Source organism: Sphaerodactylus townsendi, linkage group LG02, assembly GCF_021028975.2.
Source record: "Sphaerodactylus townsendi isolate TG3544 linkage group LG02, MPM_Stown_v2.3, whole genome shotgun sequence".
Classification (NCBI taxonomy): Eukaryota; Metazoa; Chordata; class Lepidosauria; order Squamata; family Sphaerodactylidae; genus Sphaerodactylus; species Sphaerodactylus townsendi.
The window spans coordinates 88,821,798-88,842,851 of record NC_059426.1 but is presented as its reverse complement, the minus strand read 5'-3'; the positions used below and the strand labels follow the sequence as shown (position 1 = coordinate 88,842,851).

The following is a 21,054-nucleotide window of genomic DNA, read 5'->3' as shown; positions in this document are numbered from 1 at the left end:
TTAAAAGCTGCAAAGTAACATCTAAAAACTGTGAAAGACATGACATGGGGTCTTTAGACCTCTAGTCTCATTGTGTCCTGGCAGTCACATCTTTGTTACCCTCAAGAGGCTATTCAGAAAATTGAAAGACTTTTCAGGAGTATATTTCACCAGTTTTCTAGCATTTATTTCTGTTTTATTGTATAGCTTTATGATCTGTCTCTTAGGCCTGGAAGATTCCTACACAATAAAATGCGGCAGCCCTTCTCGGTTTCAGAAAAAAAACCATAATGCAAATGAGTCAGCAGCCTTAGGTAATTATTCAGTGAGCATGTTATGAAGTTGCATTGGGTGGTGATGGTGGTGGTTGTTTTTAATGGGTCTCTCACCCAATTAAATAATTCTTTTGTTGAGGGTTTGCTTGATAAAATGCATATGAATAAAATGGTCCTGAATACAGAAGAAAGTCTTTTCTCTTTCCTTCTAGATATTGCTTGCACATGTTACAGCTTGTACTATTTTAGAAGAGGAACTCCTTATATGAGAAAAAAGGAGGAATGGGAGAGAACCTTCAGTTTTAGAAGTATATTTATTGTTACTTAAAAAAAACTACACCCCCCCCCAGTTAATTGTATCTGTAAGTGTTCAAAAGTCTTTAATTAGACTGACTAAAAATTGCAGACTTAGTGTTTTTGTTTTCAAAAAACTCTTCTATAAGAAGCTTACTAGTCTTGCATAAAATCCTGGAGAGGGGCACTGGTTCACTGTGCTTTTGGTTGAAAGACATCTAGCTCAGTCCCTAGCATCTGCTGTTAAATATTTCAGAGCATCACACATGGAAAATTCTCTGATTATGAGTTGGAGCCAGGAAATGCAATGCCAGTCTAGACATCTAATCGTTCTGTTTCATGTATAGGTTAGAGCAGTGATGGTGAACCTTTTTGAGACCAAGTGCCCAAACTGCAACCCAAAACCCACTTATTTATCATAAAGTGGCAACATGGCAATTTAACCTGAATACTGAGGTTTTAGTTTAGGAAAAACGGTTGGCTCCGAGGCATGCATTACTAAGGAGTAAGCTTAGTGGTAGTCGGTGGCTTTGCTTTGAAGCAACCATGCAATTCTTCAAACGGGTGAATCACAACCCTAGGAGGGTTTAATTAGAAGCAAGCCCCATTGTCAGCAACCGAGCTTACTGCCAGGTAAAGGATCGCGCTTTAGTTCTTCCCAAGAAAATCAGTGGGGTTTAACAGTGCTTAACAGGGTTACCTACACTGCTTCCCCCAAACTAGGTTTTAGGTTTAATGCTAATAATCGAGCACAGTGGCCCAGGCCAGCCTAGACGTGTGGGGGGGGGGGCACTCTGTGCGTGCCCACAGAGAGGGCTGTGAGTGCCACCTGTAGCACCCGTGCCATAGGTTCGCCACCACTGAGTTATAGGTTACAAAGGGAAACCTGCAAGAATTTGCAGGAAACATCTCATTTTCCCCTCATTCCTCTTTCACTTTCCTAGAAGCCCCCATAGCTTCTCCCCTTTTTCTGCTTCCTTTTCTCCCAACCAGCTACCAAGCTATCTTTGTCTGCTCCTCTGTCTTAAGCGCCCCCCTCTCCCAGCAGCCATTATCTGGGAACTCCAGATCTATGGTAGGGAACCCTCAAGGACCTGTGGGATGTCACTTCACTCTCCCCTCTGTCCCACTCCCCACACTATTTCCTCTTTCCCTCCATATCCTCTCCCTTTTCCCAGCCTCATCCTCTTATTCTCAGCCATTCATTGACCTAACTTTTATCTGCCTATTATATTTACCAATATTTATTATTTATTTATACCCTGCATTTTTCCATAGTGGGGACAAAGCCCTCCCCCAGCTGTTTACTTACAGAAACTCCAGTACACTGGTTGCCTAGCAACATCATTGAGAAAATTATCATTGAGGAAATTCATTGCTTAAAGTTACAGCTATGTTTATCATCTTCAGGAATTTAATCTCATTTTTTAAATTTCTTCTTTTTCTTTTTTCTTTTGCAAACCAAGGGCCCCAGAAATATCCATCTTGCCTGTTCACAGCTCTAATCACTGGATTTAGGTGTCCAAACAATTGGTCGACTTGGCTATTATAAGATAATAAATGTGACTGTAAATGTATGAGAGTATCTGCTGTACAGTTCAGTTATCCCTCAATTGCTTCACAAGGAACTCATATGGTATCAGCAAATGATATGAACCACTGTAGATTCTGTGCACGCTCTTGCTCTAGTGTTAATGCGCAATTGATTTGAAAATTGCAGTCTCTTTGCATTTGAAAATAACAATTTTACTGTTTCTTTTTGAAGATCTTTCCACCATCAGGACAAGTTTAACCTTTAAGTTTAATGAAGGAAAATGTAACTTGAGAAAGAGTAAGATGTTTCAGGATGCTGTGCATCATGTAATACAAGGTATGAGTTATGATGTATTATATGAACACTATAGATCATAAAGCCTGTCCCAAAGACTTTTATGATGTGATTTGTGGCTTATTATAGAAGGTCCTTGGTATCCTCTGGTAATGATCCATAGAGAGGGGTTTTTTGTGCAGCTTGAATAGCTCTTTTCATGCAATCCTTCTGCCATTCTGTACTGCTGTAGGAGTAGGTTTACTCATATCCTTCCTATGGTGCTGCTACAGACTGTTCTCCCTAATTATCCTCCTAATAAAGAGCCAGTAGTCTTCCTGGAAAAGGTGATTCAGAAGCCAGGAAGGCAGTGAGGAAAGCAGTAGCATTCACATCTCAACTTCAGAAGGATCTAATCAAAAGGAGTCCAGGGTTATTGGTCTACTTGAAAGTGTTTTTTAAGTTTTTTGTAATGCATTTATACCCCCACCTTTCTTCTCAATGGGAACCCACAACAGTTTACATCAGGGTCTGCAACCTGCAGCTCTCCAGATGTTCATGGACGACAATTCCCATCAGCGTGGCCAATTGGCCATGCTGGCAGGGGCTGATGGGAATTGTTGTCCATGAACATCTGGAGAGCCGCAGGTTGCAGACCCCTGGTTTACATAATTCCTCTGTCCTCTGTTTTATCCTCATAAAAATCCTGTGGAATAGATTAAACTGAGAGAGTTTGACTGGCCCAAGGTCATCCAAAAAGCTTCCATGGCACAAGTAGGGATTCATACCTAGATCTCTCAGATACTAGTCTGACACTTTTAATCAGTACACCACACTGGCTAATCTAATCTAATCTAATCTAATCTAATCTAATCTAATCTAATCTAATAAGGAATCTAAAAGCATTTAATTTATGATCATTGAGTAGAGGCAGTGGTCTGTACAGATTAACATCAAAACCCAGCTATGACATTTGTACACAGTCTAGAAGAAGTAGGTGCAGGACTTGACTGGTAGTTTGTGGGCCTAAATGCCAAGTTTTCCACTTGGTTGTCACAGGGATTTGTATCCACATACCAGCTTCAATTTCCCCATGGCTCTTGCACCCCCTATTAAACTGAAACAATAGTGTGTGTGTAGGGGGGGGGGAGGTATTTGCCCTGTGCAGAGGTTTGTCCATCACCTGAAGCATCATTATGTATTATGAAGTACACAGATTGGATAAGGGGTCGCCATTCTGCATACTGTGTTAGAGATGATTTGCTGGTTTTCCTCAATTCATGTACACATGCCCTGATTCAGGTCATGACTATGGTGCACATGGAGATGGGATTCCAGCCTTTTTGCCTCTCCTCATTTCTCTGACTTGAAACATGATGGTTGAAGGTTAAAGATCATTCTCTCCATGTGCCAGAGTCACAATCTGAATTGAGCACAACACATGTGGGAATTGAGGAGAACCCCCAATTCATGCAAGACTGTTACGTAGAGCACAAAACCTGAGCCTAACTGTGTACTCCATAATATGTAAAGAGATCTTTACTGTTACTGTTTTGCTTTCCCTCTATCCCTAGCATATAGAACACAATTGATAGCTTTTTGGTGCAGGAAACCTTGAGTCATTCTCCTGTTCATCATGATGTCTAAATATGGGTTCCTGGTATAAATTCTTATTCCTACAACCTGGGATTATAGACTTTGGCTAAATCCCAGTTTAGAATCCTGTTTTGTGTTCACGAATTGAAATTTAGTAAAGTGAGAGGCTTTAGAGCGCTTGCAAGTGATCTGATAAACTTGGACTTCTTTGATTTGCTCCTTCTGCAGCTAGGGCTGCAGTGTTATTTCTTTCTCACTCTACCTTCCAGACTACTGAGTTGGAGCAGGATGCACAGCAACAAAGTAGGAAGGAGGCCTAGACTCTTAATTATAGCCTTACAGTTTTGGTGGAAAGGTTCCATGGAAACAGATTTATTCAACTTGAAGGGAGGTATGAGGGGAGCAGGTGAGCACAAGCTGCTTTCCTCTGATCATAAATAAACCTGTGCGTGTTGTTATGTCTGAATGGAACCCCAGGCTGTCAGTGGCTGGTAGGTGGGAATTGCTACTATTATATTACTACTGTCTCTGCAGAAGGAGAAAGTTATTTTATCCTGAAGAAAAACTATAGACCCCATAAAGACAGTTGGGACATTCTGACTATAGATCAAATAAGGTCCATGACAAACAACTTGACCTTTATCTAGCAAATGGATTGCTCTGCACTGTTAGAATCATAGTTCTGATTATCCATCAAGAGTTAGAAAAGATGGCTAATTATGCAAAAAATAAATAACCAGTGCCTAAGGAGCCCGTCATATCATGCATAATACATTTAATGTATCCAGGTTGTGTGTTGCGTCTATCCTTCCTGGCCTCCCCTTCATAAGATGCTTTACAGCTCAGACCATGCTTATAAATACTTCCAGATTTGTTTGCCAATGACATAATAAAAGTATGATACTGTCAGCTTGAGTGTGTGGCAATGCCAATTCACAACTTGGTCACAAGTCTGAGTCCATCTGGATACATTCAACCCACATTCACAGTGAAAATTAAATGCATGAAAGAAATTAAGTGCTTAAGCCATGAAGATCAATGGTAGGTAATCAGTTTCCTTTTTTATGGAAAGTTTCCTTTGTCATGAAATACTTAAAGGTACAGAGTAATTTTAGCAAAGTTATGATCTCACCCATAATTTTGGCCTGATACTTGTTTGACTGAGATTTTCCCAAGGAGCAGTTGTGTATCAATTACAATTGAAACTATATCTGTATACTAGACTGTGCCATATAGTGTAGTTGCTTGCTGTTTGTTAACATCTGGAATTAATCATACAACTTGTTAACCATTTCCCTGGCAACACTGACTAAGCTTTAGCAAACACCCAAATAGCATAGATGGCCAAGCTGTTGCTTCCTTTAATTTTGTTCACACAGAGAAACATAATTCAGTAATGGAGAGCTTCTACTATGTAAAGCTAACATGCATTTCTGGCAAGAGAGTTCTTGGAGACCTCAGCAGATTGAAGGGAGCGAGAGGAATGTTTATATCAGCGGACTTTGAACTTGAAACAAACCAAAAGGAGGTGACAGGTTGGTTGTAAAAGAACCTACAATACAACTGAAATATTTTGTTTTGAAGAGATCTTTGTTGCAGTTTGACCCCTGATTTCTCTCTTTCACTTTCATCTTTTTGTGCAAAAAGTATCTCCTGTTTTGAACCTTTAATATTCCTTTCTCTGAAGAATGGAAGGCTACTGTGTTGCAAAGTTTTATGTGACTGTTTATGTGGGCTGCCCTGAGAACTTTAACACAAAATAATATTATTGCCATATTTAATACTGTCTGCTTCTATTATTTCATGGACTACTGTTTTGAACAGTGTGCTGCTTTCAGTTCTTTCTTCTCCTGAGTATCACCATCTTTATCTTTCTAGAGTCGTGCAATTTGAATTGTGTACGTAAAAGGACTGAGAAGAGGCTGCGTAAAGCAATTAGAACTTTGAGAAAAGTGATCAACAAAGAGCAGTTTCATATTCGTCTGGCTGGTATGGATCATGATGTGGCCAGAAAACCTCCCAGAGTACTGGATGCTCAAGAACTGTGTAGCCTAGGTCAAAGGCATGTGGATAACAGATGTGGTAAGCCTGCCATTGATTTGATACAGATGTCACCTGTATCTGATCTGTCAGTCTGTAATATACATCTCACTTTCATCAAATTAATCAGAAACATCAAACTACTGGTATGACCATAGCAGAATCACACTGATTTGAAGAAGATCCAGTTTCCCCCAATTCATTGCACCACAGAAATCTATTTTCCTTATCACGCGTGCATGTGTATATATACAGTAGTCCTGCTGCTTTAAAATAATTGGCCGATTACCCACTACAGGCTGTTCCTTGTCCTCACCCTGGTCTGGTGCAAAAAATTGTTCCAGAAGTGTTCTTATTTTCCCTGTGCAAAGTGAGAACCACATGTGGGGTGAAAGGGAACACATCAAGACAAAAAATGTTTCAGCGCACTGCAAAGAGAAAGCGCATTGGGACAAGATTTCTTGCCTCGACACACTTCTGGTCCCACCACGCACCAGAGTGTCAGTGGGTAATCGGCCATTGAATACTTGCAGTGTGGTTCTAGCCCAAAAGTTTTAGTAACTAGTGATCAGCAATGATTCACATTTTGCATAGTTGATGTGTACTCTGCGTATCTCCTGATTAATACCATAAAATGATAAGCTATGTGTCTGATATCACCATTGTATATTGGTAAGCATGTCTCCAATTTAACTCGCATAACTTCACACAGCAGCAGGTATATCTGCAATACACAGTGTAAACTAGCTGACCAGTACAACTGCACTATTAGGATGTGAAGCAAACATAAATGAATTAGCTTTCAGTGCAGACTTGACCCTTAGGTTCTGGAATGAAAAGAGGGTTTTTTATAAAATGAAACTTACATACAGTTCTTTGCTTGAACTTCAGGAATGAAATTCCTACTGGTCATGCAGCTATTCTGTGCATATTTCAACTGTGTTTTTCCCCTTCACTAAGAAAAGATTTTGAAAAACATGCCAGGATGGAACTGTTTTTCCAAACCACAGATAGCTGTCTATTTTGCCAACCCACAGTTTCAAGAATAATGGACTTAAGACCCAGTGCACATTGATTCTCCATATGATTACAGTCTGTGAACCTGTTAAAAACTAAACAAAAAGCTCTTAAAAACAATACAGACAACTGCTGAGAAATAAGTTTCCATCATTTTATGACTCTTTTAATGAAGTCAGGGCATGGTTTTAAAGGGAATGGTTAGTTGTGGATCACGACCTCTTTTATGAGGTTCACCTTCTTAGACACTGAGACACTATAGTATTTGTCCATAGCATCAAAAACTCAAAGGCTTAAAGTATTGAATAGAAGGAAAAAGCTTTTAACTGTCTTTATAACTACTAATCCTAGCTCCCTGTGAGTGCCCCTCTCTCTTTCTTTTGCATCAGAATAGCTTTTGCTCTCTCCCCCCCCAAACAGCTGTGTGAGAGTTTAGAATAGGATTTTAATGGTCGTTGAAGACAAAGACGATGGTTACAGAAATGAAATCTGCAGAAGGCAGTTGGTTCCTTAGTACATTTAAAAGGAAAACAAGCAGGTTTCAGAGAAAGAAAGAACAAGTGAAAAAAGCTTGCTGAGTCCTTGGTTTTGTAGTGTCATTATTTTCAAGTCACTGGTCTCTGTTTGAAAACTGGAATATCCTATGTACTGTGGCATTTTGTGTGATGTGACTAATACAATTTTAAACTTCATTTAAATCAATATTTGTATAGAAAAGTTGAGCCCGACATTTTTGTAGATTTCTGTGTAAAGAAAAATCATGACTTGATTATTTGCATGAAATATGCTGAAACATGCTTGCACAAGTGTTGATCTTAGGGACACTGGGCACATCATAAAAGAACAACTTTCTATGAGTGAACATTGATCTTAAATATTTCTCTGTGTAGACTTGAGTCATTTGTACAGTTTCCCATCTAATGAGCTGCAAATAAGGAACTCATTTAAAAAGATGAAAGTGCAGGAGAATGTATTAGATTCTTGAAAAGATCTGTTGGGAACATCTGACTGGGAATCAGTCATCTGGAAGGATACTGCTCTTTAAGACATCATTGGTGATGCATAGCCTTTATTTGGGGGTGGGAGGCACAAGATTTCAGTACCCCATTTGCTCTTTCAGTTCAGTCATATATGAGCCATGGTTTGTTTTGTCAGTGTTTGATTTTTACTGCCTTGGAGCAAACTTTTTAATTTTTCAAAAGTATAGATAATATAGATAGTTGTTACTACTACATGGTCTCTGTACATCACACTGATGGACTTTGCACTTGCTCAGAGCTGTGATTTGGAAATGTCTAAAGAGAGCTTTTAGGTGTGGAAGCTCCTCGTCAGAAATGCAGTCACAGGGAGGAGTCACACCTTTCCACTCAGAGGCTAATTCCAAGGACAGTCCAGACTCACTCCACCAGAGCAGTGGCTTCATCTCCTACGTCCAGCAAACAGATTTCTCTTCCTGAGCCCTGCCAAGAAGCTATCAGCATTTAGCCTTCTACCTTTAGGAGGCAATATACTCTTAGTGGCATAATTGTGTGTGTATGTGTGTGTGGGGGGGAATTGTTCTGTGGAGGTGGTTCATGCCCATGACAGCAGATTGCGGCCCTCTCTAACACCTGGACATGGTGCTGGATTCTGCACCATGGATTCCAATCCCATTGGCACAGTGGGTGAATGTCAGAGGCATTCCTGGGAGTGGAGCCAATGTTAGCTTCCACCATGGCTTTGCTGCCAGTTACGCTGCAGGCTTGGACTTCACCACCTTTTTGGTTGTGTAAATCCATTAAACCCTATGGAGGGCTTTCTGGTGGTGGAATTTTTTGTTTGTTTTCCTTCCTCCCCATGCCACCCAAAAACCCTCTGGAGGTGGCAGGGCAGTGCCACAGCAGCGCTGTCCCTGGCCACCTGGGGCTCTGGATTGGACTGCCCAAGTCAGAGCCAGAGCAGATGCATTGTTTGACTGATCTGTTCTTCTTTCTCTGAAGCAGAGGCGGAACTGCAATGAGAACATCTGGAGTGGCTCGCCCTGGGTGCCGCCATTGCAGTCACATGTCGGGGGTGTGGGCATGTCGGGGGCGTTTCGGGGCGGGAGGGGGTGCGTGGGCAGTTCATGTCCTGGGCGCAGTTTCCCCTCCCTTCGTCACTGCCCTGAAGTACCCACACCCACAGCTTGCTGTTGTATACGCATCAGTGGTATGCACATCTAAACGTGATAAAACCTAAAGGTGAAAAATGCAGACTTGCTTACCTGTAACTGTTGTTCTTAGAGTAATAATTCTTGAATTTCCATGTCTTTAACTTGTTGTGACATATTGTTAAATTTCAGAAGGCTCAACTCCTCCCACTTTAGCTATGCACAGTCCAAAGCTGCATTTCTGTGGGGAGGAGATTTTCATGCTTTTCTAAAAGCTAGGTGTAGACGTTTCCAAATCTTAGCGCTGCATAGACACAAAGCCATTAATTTTGAATGCACAGGTAAACCCTTGAATAACATCACTTACTAGGAAGCAGTCTGCTTTATGGATTCACTAGTAAAAAATCCAGCACAATCCTACCAAAGAACTTTAGCCTCACTGATTTTGAAGGGAGAAATTTGCAGCTTAGTCCAATTCAGTTTTTGTTCTTGTTGTTTACTAAAGATGCTCAAGCACCTTCCAGTTCAGGTTACATGATGCTCACTAATTGGGAAAAGTGTTGAATGGCAAATTATTTGGGTGTATCTGAACAAATTTGCATGCTGTTATTTCAGATAATTACGCTGTTTTCTCCTGCATGTCAATGTCAGTCTCTAATAAAACTTTTCACTGTGGTTACAATTTTTTTATTTGAAACTGCTGCTGAAAAAGCTCTGGCCCTGGTTGAAGCCTGCTGGATCTCTCTGGGGCCAGGGACATCTCTGGTGCTATTATACCAGAAATATTTCCTAAACAATATAACTGTCAATTTCAAAAATAAGAAACCCTGAACTGCAAGAACCAAAGCTCCAATGCACATTTTAGCTGTGTAGAATAAGCAGCCACTATACAGAATAAAAGCTGATCAACCCCAACTTCAACAAAGTCCTGGCAATCAAGTCAGAAGATTGCCTCACGTCTGTTCAAGTCAAGCAATGTATATTTGTGTGGAAATCATGTTCGCCTCAAATTTTGCAACATCCCTAACTTTTATGGAGAAATCTGCTACACTATTTATAGAATTGCAGTTTCAGGTGTAAATTTAGTTCTCCTGTTGCAGTCAAGGGCATTTGAAATGATTTTAATGGATACTATCCAGCAAGTGTAATTAATGTAATTAATGGAATTTTATTGGAACAGTTTCTTTCTCCATTTCCCTAGTACATGTTCTATTATAGTGTCTTGAGCTATTCCCCTACTTTATCACAGTACTTTTCACTATGGTATATCAGTATCTTGGTATGTGAATGCTCAGAAGTGTAATCAATTACCATCACCTTTTTTCATTAAATTATTGAGCTGTGGAATTGAACTTAGAAAACTGTATTGTAGTGAATCAACTGTTGATCCTCCAACCCCAACCCTTTGGGCTATCTCTGTGCTGTCTCCTACTCACCTCCTTATTATTTATATGCCAACTTTCTCCAAGGGTTCACAATAGCTAAAATAATGTCCTACTTTCTTCCCTAAAGATCAATTTAAAAAATAAAATTCAGATCATCGTGCTCCTGAATCAGCATATGAACAGGCCCAAGTGTCTTTCGCGTAGGCTGAATTTCTCCTGTGCTAATAACTTTATCTGCAGAAAAAGTAGAAAGTACACTACCCTAGGGTTACTAACCTATATTTCCTGTTGTAATCTGACACAAGCCATGAGCCAAATTTCTCTTGAGGCTCAAGTATATGCATTTTGGTATCCTCTCAAACTCTGAAATTCTTATATAGTGAGACTTCAGAACTGTGCTCCACAACATATCTATGTTCAGGCATAAAAGTGGTACTTTATGAGTTAATAATTTCTTGCTATAGTGCAGGTAAGCTCACATAGGCATGAGTCTGCAAGCTGCATGATTTTCACCCTTTGGTTTAGTGTGACTGACTGCTATGTCTTCTGTTGTTAGCTAGCTGCAGTGTTGGAACATATTATGATGGGGATCAAGAAGGTTGCATTTTATGTCCTAATGGAACTTACCAAGACCATGAAGGTCAAATAACTTGTGAACCTTGCCCAATTCCTCAGAACCCAGGGAGCCAAAAATCAGCTGGAGCTCGCACTATATATGAATGTGGAGGTAAGGATTTTACCACCCTCCAGAGCCACAGAAATGGTGTTGCCTCTGCTTCCATCATACACTAAAGGATCCATGAGCATGGCCTTTGAAAACCTCATTCTTGCTTGAAAGAGTTGAATAATTAAAAATAACAACAATTAAAAATGGAAAGGTGGTTTTTAGCCATTTCCTTACATACCACTTTGCCATGCTTACATCAATCTATTCTATGTGCTTGTGTAAGCAGGTTAGGAGTGGATGGTAGTGTGCATATCTCTTCAGTACAGCCATTCATCTTCCCATTAGTGTCTGCAATGGAGATGCAATGGAAACATGGAGATCAGTGCTATTTTACAGTATCAACGATGAAGAAGCAAAGTTTTCAGCTTTTAATATAAGGATATGTTATGGCCATGCAAGCTTCTTTGTTGTTGTGTTTTAACTTCAGTCTGCAGATCTACCAGTGAACTGAGAGAGACGGAAAGAAAGCTTAATGACAAAATTCATAATTCTCCAGCTATCTGAGACAGCTCACATTGTGTTAAGTGGGCATGTATTTTCATTACATACATTTGTTCAGATACAATTGTAGTATTCACTCAGATTATAGCACATACAAATAGGTCAGTGTGCGTTATTCCTCTCAAAACAAATGGAGGGCCAACTTCAAAAATGAGATGCTCTTGGAAAGAGATGGGTCTTTTCCAGAACCATTCTGAATTATGGGAAATGAGAGGGTTGATAACATTGAACTGTGTGGTATAAGTACCACACTGCAAACTTTTAATCAACCACTGCATTATTTCTGACCATGTGACTCTACCTTATGGTGGGTGCTTCAGAGATGCTTCTAATTCAGATATAACTTGTGGCTTAGTGTCTTTACTACCAGAAGGCAGATGGAGAGTACATGGTTGAAAGAAAGAACTTAAGTGTGAGCTACAGAGAAACTTATTTTTGATATCCACGATATAATACATAAAAGCTTGATAATAGTATAACTAATGAACAGTGAATTTTCAAATTTTCTCACTAGACATCTGGGGCATACTAGTCTGCTGGACTATGTATTTAATACTAAGTACATGCCTCTAGAAAAGGAAATGTAGATAAGATAGCAAGATAGCTCATATTTGTATATATTTTGCTGAAATTTCAAAGTCTCCCAGTATATGTCTCCTGTAAAGTTCTATGTGAGTATGAAAAGTTAGTCTTAATGTTTGTATGGTTAGACAAAGATCCTAGGATAACAAAGGATATACCAACAAACATTTGAAAGAGGGTAGATTACTTGGTATTGGTCTGTATTATAATGCTTTACAGCTGTGGTTCTCAAAATATGTCTCAGTGGAGAGAGCTGGAACAATTTCATTTAAAAATAACTTTTGATTATATTGTGAGGTCAGGGAAGTGTATGTTGGAACATGTATGCATGGGAAAATAAGCAGTTTATAAACTACTGGAGTATCTTTATTGATGCAAATGGACATAGAATGCCTCTGTTCCAGTTATTTTCAAGTTATAGGAAGCTGGAGAACAGAACTTCAGAGATTTGTGAAATCTTGTTTGAGTTTGTAAAGGTGAATGCAGGGGGCGCATGGATTATGAATATATTGCGTTTGGGAAAACAAGCTGCCTTTTTCTGTGGTTTTGACTATGAACACGGCTATGATTAGATCTTTCAGTGCCTTTGGGTGAGGATTTTAGGTCAGGATTCTGGTGTAAAGGCTGAGTTGAATTCAACAGTTTTGTTCCATATTGCTTCCCCAATAGAAAGCCTCCTTCCCCTATAAACCTTGGTAGAGTGAGGGAAGGGTGTCTTCCAACAGGAGCTAGCAGAAGCTTTGGAAGAGGATTTCTGTTGGGGATAGGGTTAGTCTTTCCTGTCCCAGTGCTGCATTTCCAGTCTAAATAAATTTCCAGTCTAACTTGATTTCCAAAAGTAATTGAGAAATCTAGTCAAGAATTTGTTGTATCTTATCTAATCGTATTGTATAGTTGACTATAAGGTAATCTTTGGATGGAGCTTTATTTCATATATGATGACTGGGGGAACAGGGTAAAGTTATCTCTTAGATTGTGGTGGGAAGGGAAGATAGTGGGCTTGGTCATAGCTGAGAATTTACTGGATATAGATTTTATAAATTATTTATACTGTGGTAGTAGGCTGTGCATTATCAGGTTTCCTTAAAGTCTTGCTTTTAGGAAATAAGCAGAGGATAGATAGAAAAAAGTTTATGGCCTTATTCAGTATTTACTTGTGGCTGCTAAAATATGTGTATACACAGCCAGGAGCTTTTCATAGGTGTCAAACATAAGAAGTTGGGTTAATAGCAATCCATGACATGGTTGTTATGGAGAAAACAACAAACCTGTTTCCAGCTGCTTGAAAAAGTGTATATTCACTGGCTCATTCATGTTAAATAGGAATTGTCATTCTAACTTCTATGTTCATTTAATGTATCATTCCCAAAGAAAACCTTGGAACCAAAATGGGTTCCTTGTGTCTCTTGTGCTATGACCTGTATACCCATGTTTTAAATGCCTTTTTCTTTCTTTCCCTGCTGCTGTGAGTCCATACAGCACCACAGCAGGGCTTTATTCATAAGTTCAGTCAGCAGTCCCTATTAAATTCAGTTCATTAGCTGTAAACAAAATTCCTCATCCCGTATCATGACCAGTTAATGCTCTGTTTGCTGCTAACTTAAATAACCTGAAATAAAGCCAAGGCCAATTTAAAACCCCTAACAAAAACAGCCATTCAGTGGACTGATTTATTGGAGCTATAAACCAAAACTAACAGTTTTAACAGCTCTTTAAAATGGCAGAACTTCACAGCATAGCTAAACAGCTGCAGAAGTAATCCTGTGTCTAGCAGAAGCCGTTCAATCATTTGGCCTGTCATTCCAATCAGTTTGCTGCAAATTTGGGAGATGGATTACTTGGAGATTTACATAAAGAATCTTCTGGAGACAGATATATGTATATAATCAGTTCCAGTAGGTGAGCACCATTCATGTAGCATATACACATCAAAGCAATTCAGGAGCAGCCTGAAAGATTATATTAAAGTAATGTGGGTTGGACTTAATTATTTTTATATAATCAATCATTTAAGTTGTGGGGTAGATCTCCATGTATTTTAAAATACGTAGTGCACAGTTTCTGATCTTGGGATGCTTTACTGATTGAGAAGGAGGGCAGTAGTGATGAGAAGGAGGGCAGTCAAGCAATGACTGATTTCATGCATCTGCTGTTCATTCAATAGCACCTGAGCAGAATTACAACATAAGATAGTTGGAGTTAATGGAGAATGAATAGTAATGGTGCTTGGCAGATAGCATAATGTAAGATTGACTCAAATAAATAACTGGGTTTCAATCCAGAACACTTTATCCAAATACAGAAGATCTACATAGGGCACAAGATCTACAAAGGGCACAAGAAAGTCCAGTCTGCTCTCCACTTTGGTACCTGGGCACTTTTCATGCAAGGCTCCTATGAAGAGCAGAAGGCATCTGTGAGTCTGTCCAATCCCTATCATGCCCTCCTTTCTCTGTTCATTCTGATTTTTGACAGAGTGGAGCGTCAGTGTAAGTGGGGATAGGGAGGCATGTTCTTAATAGTCTTGTAGGATGCTTGATTATGTGTAACTGATGTCATAGGTAGATCTTTTTAGTGGACTAGGTTAACTTCCAGTACTTTTATTTGAACTGCCATATGTATGTTCTGTTTTTTTCCTGTTTATTCCCCACCTCTTGAACGCATTTAAAAAGTCAGAACTTTTATTTTGTGCAGGATATACATGATTTATAACAGTAAAGATTATATCAGCCACTCACTCGTTTTTATTATTTTTAACTACATTTGAACTAATTTTTTATGACAGACATTTCTATTAGTTGATACCCCAATACATTATAGCACATAATAACACTGATGTCATAACACTGATGTATCCTAATGTCTATACGTTTACTCTCTAGGACAGTGCTCACCTGGTGAGTATTCTTCTGATGGATTTAAGCCCTGTCTTTTGTGTCTTCCTGGAACATATCAGCCCGAGCCAGGACGGACATCTTGTTTTACCTGTGGAGGAGGCCTAATGACAAAACATACTGGTGCAACGGTATTTCAGGACTGTGAAACAAAAGGTAACCCCCTCCCCCCAAAACCCCAACTTTATTAAATGGAAGTGCAGAAGAAACTATTCAGTCACACTTGCTTCAGTCGAGACTCTTAATAGTGAATCTTGCATCATTGTTAAGACTGGGGATTCAGGCAGTCTTGTCTATTCCTTATCATAGACTTTGATGAATGTCAGATTTGCGATTTATGCGAAGTATAGAAAGTCCTGCAAAGGAGTGCATTCCCACAGTTTGTGCAGAAATTATGATAGTTGCATACATGCTCATCATATATGGTGGTGTGCATTCCAAATATGTGTAATTTTACGTATGGATGCATAATGGGTGGAATGGCCTTCAACTGAAAGATTACAGTAAATCATGTCATAACATACTAACACTAAGGTATCAAGCTACTTGCTTGCTCTTTCTTTACAGTGCAGTGCTCACCTGGTCACTTCTACAACACTACAACTCACCGATGCATCCGCTGTGCAGTTGGGACATACCAACCTGAGTTTGGGCAAAATTACTGCATTGCATGCCCTGGGAATACCACCACTGATTATGACGGCTCAACAAATGTAACACAATGCAAAGGTAAATACATCAACATCACTCAAAAATGAAAGGGCCCCTCTAAATTAGCAATCATAATGTGAAAAAAAGAGGCAAGAGGATTTAGAGTCTGTGTGAGAAACCAGTACACTATAGTTACTTGGGGAGTCTGCATGTTCAAATCTTATTGTGATCTTAGAGTTTAGCAGAGCCAGGCACTACCTCCAGCCTGAACAACCCATGGGTTTGTTGTAATAGTGAAATGTGTGCCATGCACACTGTCTTGAGTTCCTTGCAAGAAGTGGGATTGAAATGTAATAATATGTTTTATGTGATATTGTATTTGGTGGTCAGCGTAATTGTGTTTTCTTGTACCTAGCCAAATGGCATCCAAGACCCCATGTATGCACGGGCGGAATACAGCAACCCAGGGATGCTAAAAACAGCGTCCTTGGTGAGGGGTCGTGATAATGTTTTACCGCATCACCGCCCACATCTCTACGCCATCGCTGGCAGCAGTGGCCTCGCATAGCCCGAGTGGCGTGAGAAGCCCTGTTTCGAACCTCGCTCCCTGGGTGAGGTATTTCAGAAACAGCGGCTTCCACGGCAGCGGCTGGAAGGCGCCATTCCCCCCCTCTCCCGAATGCCTACCTTGTCTCCTGGCTTCTGGCTTGTCGCAGAGGCCAGGGGACACGCCACCCCTGGCCTGCGACTCCAGAGCCGTCACTCCAGGCTGTGGGGGCGTGTCCCCTGGCTTCTGCGACGAGCTGGAAGCCAGGAAACAAGGTAGGTGTTCGGCGACGGCCCAGCCTGTGCGAAGGCTGTGCAGCCGCCCGCCGCCCTCCTGGGACAGTCCATTCAAACGGTCCCAGGGGGGTGAGTCGGCATTGTTTAAGCCGACGCACCCCCGCACCGTTGCGGTGTGGAAAGGGCCTGTGATTCTGTGTTGAGCTTCTCTGGTAGTAATTGTATAGAGTATATCATGTGGGCTTGCTTGGAGGAGCATCACCTATCCGTTTGGAGAAGCAGTGGTAACATGGGAATTAACCACATCACTAGCCCCTTATAACTGCATGACTTCCTGTCTTTAGGAAGATTAATTATGTAGATTAGGCTATATTGAGATCATAATCATGCCGAAGCTGCTCTGTGTGGTTCAGAAATCTGTCCACCACGTGTTTGCAGCAGTTTGTGAGTAAAATCACAAAAACAATATGCTACAATAATGTTCTGTTATAAATCCTTGTCCCTCAGTAGTCCAAAGCACCTGGCTTTGCTTAGGGGGACCATCATTGTTTATCACCCACCTTTCAAGGAAATGCTGTACTGCAGCATGCTTTGAGTGAAGATGCAGGGGAAGCTTTGCAATAGATGCTCCTTGTTATATAGAGTGATTGGGGAAGGGTAACATGTTTCTGTAAATTTCTAACAAAAACAATGGTGTTTAACAAAATAAATAAGGGGTATAATTAAGGGTATAATTACTGGCAAGCTATATATTTGTGTGGCGATCATGAATTAGTAGGGCTTTTTAGGGGATCAGGGGGTTCTCGACTCAAGACAGCTGGCAAACAAAGGGACTCTGCTTTTCTCCTGCTTTCTGTCTCATCTTCAGGGTACCTAAACATGTTCCTGGGATATCCTGCCTATTTGGTACACCTCTAGTCCTTAAATACTGCCCCCAGTGGCATTACTTCCTCCTTCATCCCTAGCAGATATCCGATTTCCATTACCTCTCCAGCTCTTTTGTGAGATACTATAGTCATAAGAGGAGAATTCTCAATCACTTGGCAACAGGGGCAGTGTTTGTCTGGTATCTCCTGTAATGGGTAGGACTGTGCATATGTTGTTGAGCTGACAAGGTGGCTTACTCCTGCAGTGTTCACTGGTTGTCTTTCCTAGTTTCAATTCTAGGCCACTTTCATTTCAATTTTTTTGTAGCTAACCAAATTCAATAAGACTATTCTTCTGCCTTTCCACATAAGCCAGCATGTATTTGTGGCTTCAGTTACTCTGGAGGAAGAAATTTACAAGCCTCTCCTGTTCCATCTGGTGGGCTTCTGGGAGGTCAGAAAACCCCTGCAGCCACCCAAAGTCTCAGCTTCCCCTTGCTCCCCAGGAAGGGCAGAAACAAACTGGAAACCCCTGCTGTCACCAACAGTTCTGGGAGTATCTCCTGCTAAAGGGAACTGCACATCTATCACTCTTGCCATTTAGAGGCTCAACCTATTTGCCACACCAAAGTATCATGGGGTGAACTGTTTTAACAATTTTAAGCTATTTAAGCAGCAGTGGCGTAGTGGTTAAGAGCGGGTGTACTCTAATCTGGAGGTACCAGGTTTGATTCCCCGCTCTGCTGCCTAAGCTGTGGAGGCTTATCTGGGAAATTCAGATAAGCCTGTACACTTCAACACACACCAGCTGGGTGACCTTGGGCTAGTCACAGTTCTTCTGAGCTCTCTCAGCCCCACCTACCTCACAGGGTGTTTGTTGTGAGGGGGGAAGGGTAAGGAGGTTGTAAGCCCCTTTCAGTCTCCTATAGGAGAGAAAGGGGGGATATAAATCCAGCTCTTCTTCTTTTTCTTCTTCTTCTTCTTCTTCTTCTTCTTCTTCTTCTTCTTCTTCTTCTTCTTCTTCTTCTTCTTCTTCTTCTTCTTCTTCTTCTTCTTCTTCTTCTTCTTCTTCTTCTTCTTCTTCCTCTTCCTCTTCCTCTTCCTCTTCCTCTTCCTCTTCTTCCTCTTCTTCCTCTTCTTCCTCCCTCTCCCTCCCCTCCCTCTTCCTCTTCCTCTCCTTCCTCCCTTCCTCTCTCTTCTTCTACTACTACTACTACTACTACTACTACTACTACTATTGTGCTTCACGGATGACAAACTTACCCGTTGTCTCTCTCTGTTGACCAAACTTGAGATAGCAAGACTGAATAGGCATGGTGTTTTTCCAGAGATCAGGAAAATGTAATCTATATATATAAAAAGCTTTCCGTGTATGTGTTGATGACAGGGTACCTCAGTAACTGCTGGGCCAATTCCTCTGAAAATTCCCAGCCACTATAGTCAGTCAGGCGAGAGTGTTTTTAGATGTTCACATACCTGAAATTTCATACCTGGCCCAGGTAAAATGTGCCTTTCCCTTTCCTAGCTACTCCCTGGTGAAGCGACATGCCTGTGTGTAAATTTGTCACTTTAGAATGTTCGTGCTGCTTGTAGGAATGTTCACCCAGATGGCCGTAGAGATGAGCAGTGAAAACAGCAATTCCTATGCAGTAAATCCTCTCGAAAGTGGAAGTGAAACACATACACACACATACAATAACAATGGGGAGGAGGAGGAGGAGGAGGAGAAGAAGAAGAAGGGGGAGGAGGAGGAGGAGGGAGTTTGGATTTATATCCCCCCCTCTCCTGTAGGAGACTCCAAAGGGGCTAACAATCTCCTTGCCCCTTCCCCTCACAACAAAATAACACCCTGCAGGAGATAGGTGGGGCTGAGAGAGACTCCAAGGAGAAGCTGTGGACTAGCCCAAGGTCACCCAGCTGGCATGTGTGGGAGGTACAGGCTAATCTGAATTCCCCAGATAAGCCTCCCACAGCTCAGGGCGGCAGAACGGAGAACGTCAAACCCGTTCCTCCAGATTAGATACACGAAGCTCTTAACCTCCACTGCCACCTTCGAGAGGGAGAGGAGAGAGGGTTGGCTCTGGTGAGATGGGATCCCAGCAGGTTCTCCTGCAGGTTCCCCGGCGAGTAGGTTACTTCACTCATTCTGCCAGCCGCAGAGGGGGGGTTACTTTCAATTGGTGATTTTGCCAAGTGATTTTGCCTTAGTTATGCCCCTCCTCCTCAGAAGTAGCGCTGCAGGAACTTGAAGCCAAAGTTCTAGCAGGAGGTGCAATCGGGTGTGCATGGCAGCTTGGCGCTCTGTGTGCATTCGCTTTCCCACTCCATGGACTGGTGCAGTGGCTGCGTCCTTTGCCACAGCTCCCCGCTTCCAGGACTGCCTGCCGCCTCTGAAATAACCGCCGCCACGCTCTGCCGTCGTGCCCTGCCCAGCTCCATTGGCGCTACGCCACAGTTTGAATCCCACCACCATGGGAACCTGTTACTAAAATTTTTGGATCCCACCACTGGGTGGCATGCAAGGGAAGAGAGGGAGGGAGAGGAAAGGGACGTTGGGGGAGGCATGCAAGGGAAGAGAAGTGAGAGAGGGGAGACAGTGAGCTGTGGCATGCAAGGGAGGGGAGGCAGGGGGCCCAGCATCTTGATATGACCCACCCACCCTAGCGGAGGGAGGGGGAGGGGTGGCATGCAAAGGAAGAGAAGGGAGGGAGGGAAGAGAGGGAGGGGCGACTTGCAAGGGACGGGAGGGAGGGGCCAGGCACCCTAGATTCCCTGAATACTGCAGTTACAGTTAAGAAAACCAGGCACGCATTACTCAGGAGTAAGCTCAGTATAAGCAACTTCATGACACATTACTTTGAATGACCGGGCGCTGCACCCGCCAGAGGGTTTCCTCAGGAAGTTTAATAACCCCATTGCCACCAACCAAACTTACTCCCAGGTAAAGGATCATGACCAGCCAGCCTAGATGTGTGGGATGTGCCTTTCCATTCCCCCCCCAAGGAATGCGGGCACACACATCACTGACATCGCACAGTATCAGGCTGTATGTTTGCATGAGCATGTACTGCTGGCCTCTGCAATTGATTTGCTGATACTGTTCCTTTCCCATTTCACCACAATAAGCCACAGCAACGCGTGGCCGGGCCACGCTAGTAACAGGATAAAAAGAACACACATGTTCTGTTTAAGCATTGAGGCTGATCAAGACAATGATTAGTTCTCATGGTTTTGACTTCTCTCCATTGTTCCTTGTTCCGTGGACAAGATGGAGTCCCTAGGAAAAAGCTTCATGGCTGGTGACTGTACCCTTTCTAGTTAGAAGCTGGAAGCTAAGAGTACTTCTTTCTTGTGTATTGAGTTTAAATAATCTGTCTTTCTCCTTTCTGTATTGGGATGACTACTTTTTGATCTATCACTGTAGTCTTTCCAGCTTTATGGTCTAGATGACTTGTTCCTTTGGGGGCAAGCAGAGACTCAGGTGGTGAAATGTTGTCCTGCTTCAGGCAAAGTCAAAAGAGTTTGAATA

At 41.7% G+C, this 21,054-nt stretch overlaps 1 protein-coding gene across 3 annotated transcripts in view; it reads left to right on the top strand.

Moving 5' to 3' along the window:
* The window catches only part of SCUBE2 (signal peptide, CUB domain and EGF like domain containing 2), a 69,114-nt gene that overhangs the window by 39,530 nt on the left and 8,530 nt on the right, over positions 1–21,054 (top strand). Inside the window, exons 13-19 of one of the 3 annotated variants that reach the window (XM_048485625.1) lie at positions 207–293; positions 2,314–2,418; positions 5,331–5,486; positions 5,830–6,033; positions 11,078–11,248; positions 15,214–15,381; positions 15,793–15,954. In XM_048485625.1, coding sequence (XP_048341582.1) covers positions 207–293; positions 2,314–2,418; positions 5,331–5,486; positions 5,830–6,033; positions 11,078–11,248; positions 15,214–15,381; positions 15,793–15,954 — 1,053 coding nt within the window. The remainder of the gene's footprint in view (positions 1–206; positions 294–2,313; positions 2,419–5,330; positions 5,487–5,829; positions 6,034–11,077; positions 11,249–15,213; positions 15,382–15,792; positions 15,955–21,054) is intronic. The other 2 variants (XM_048485626.1, XM_048485627.1) reach the window with 2 other exon arrangements.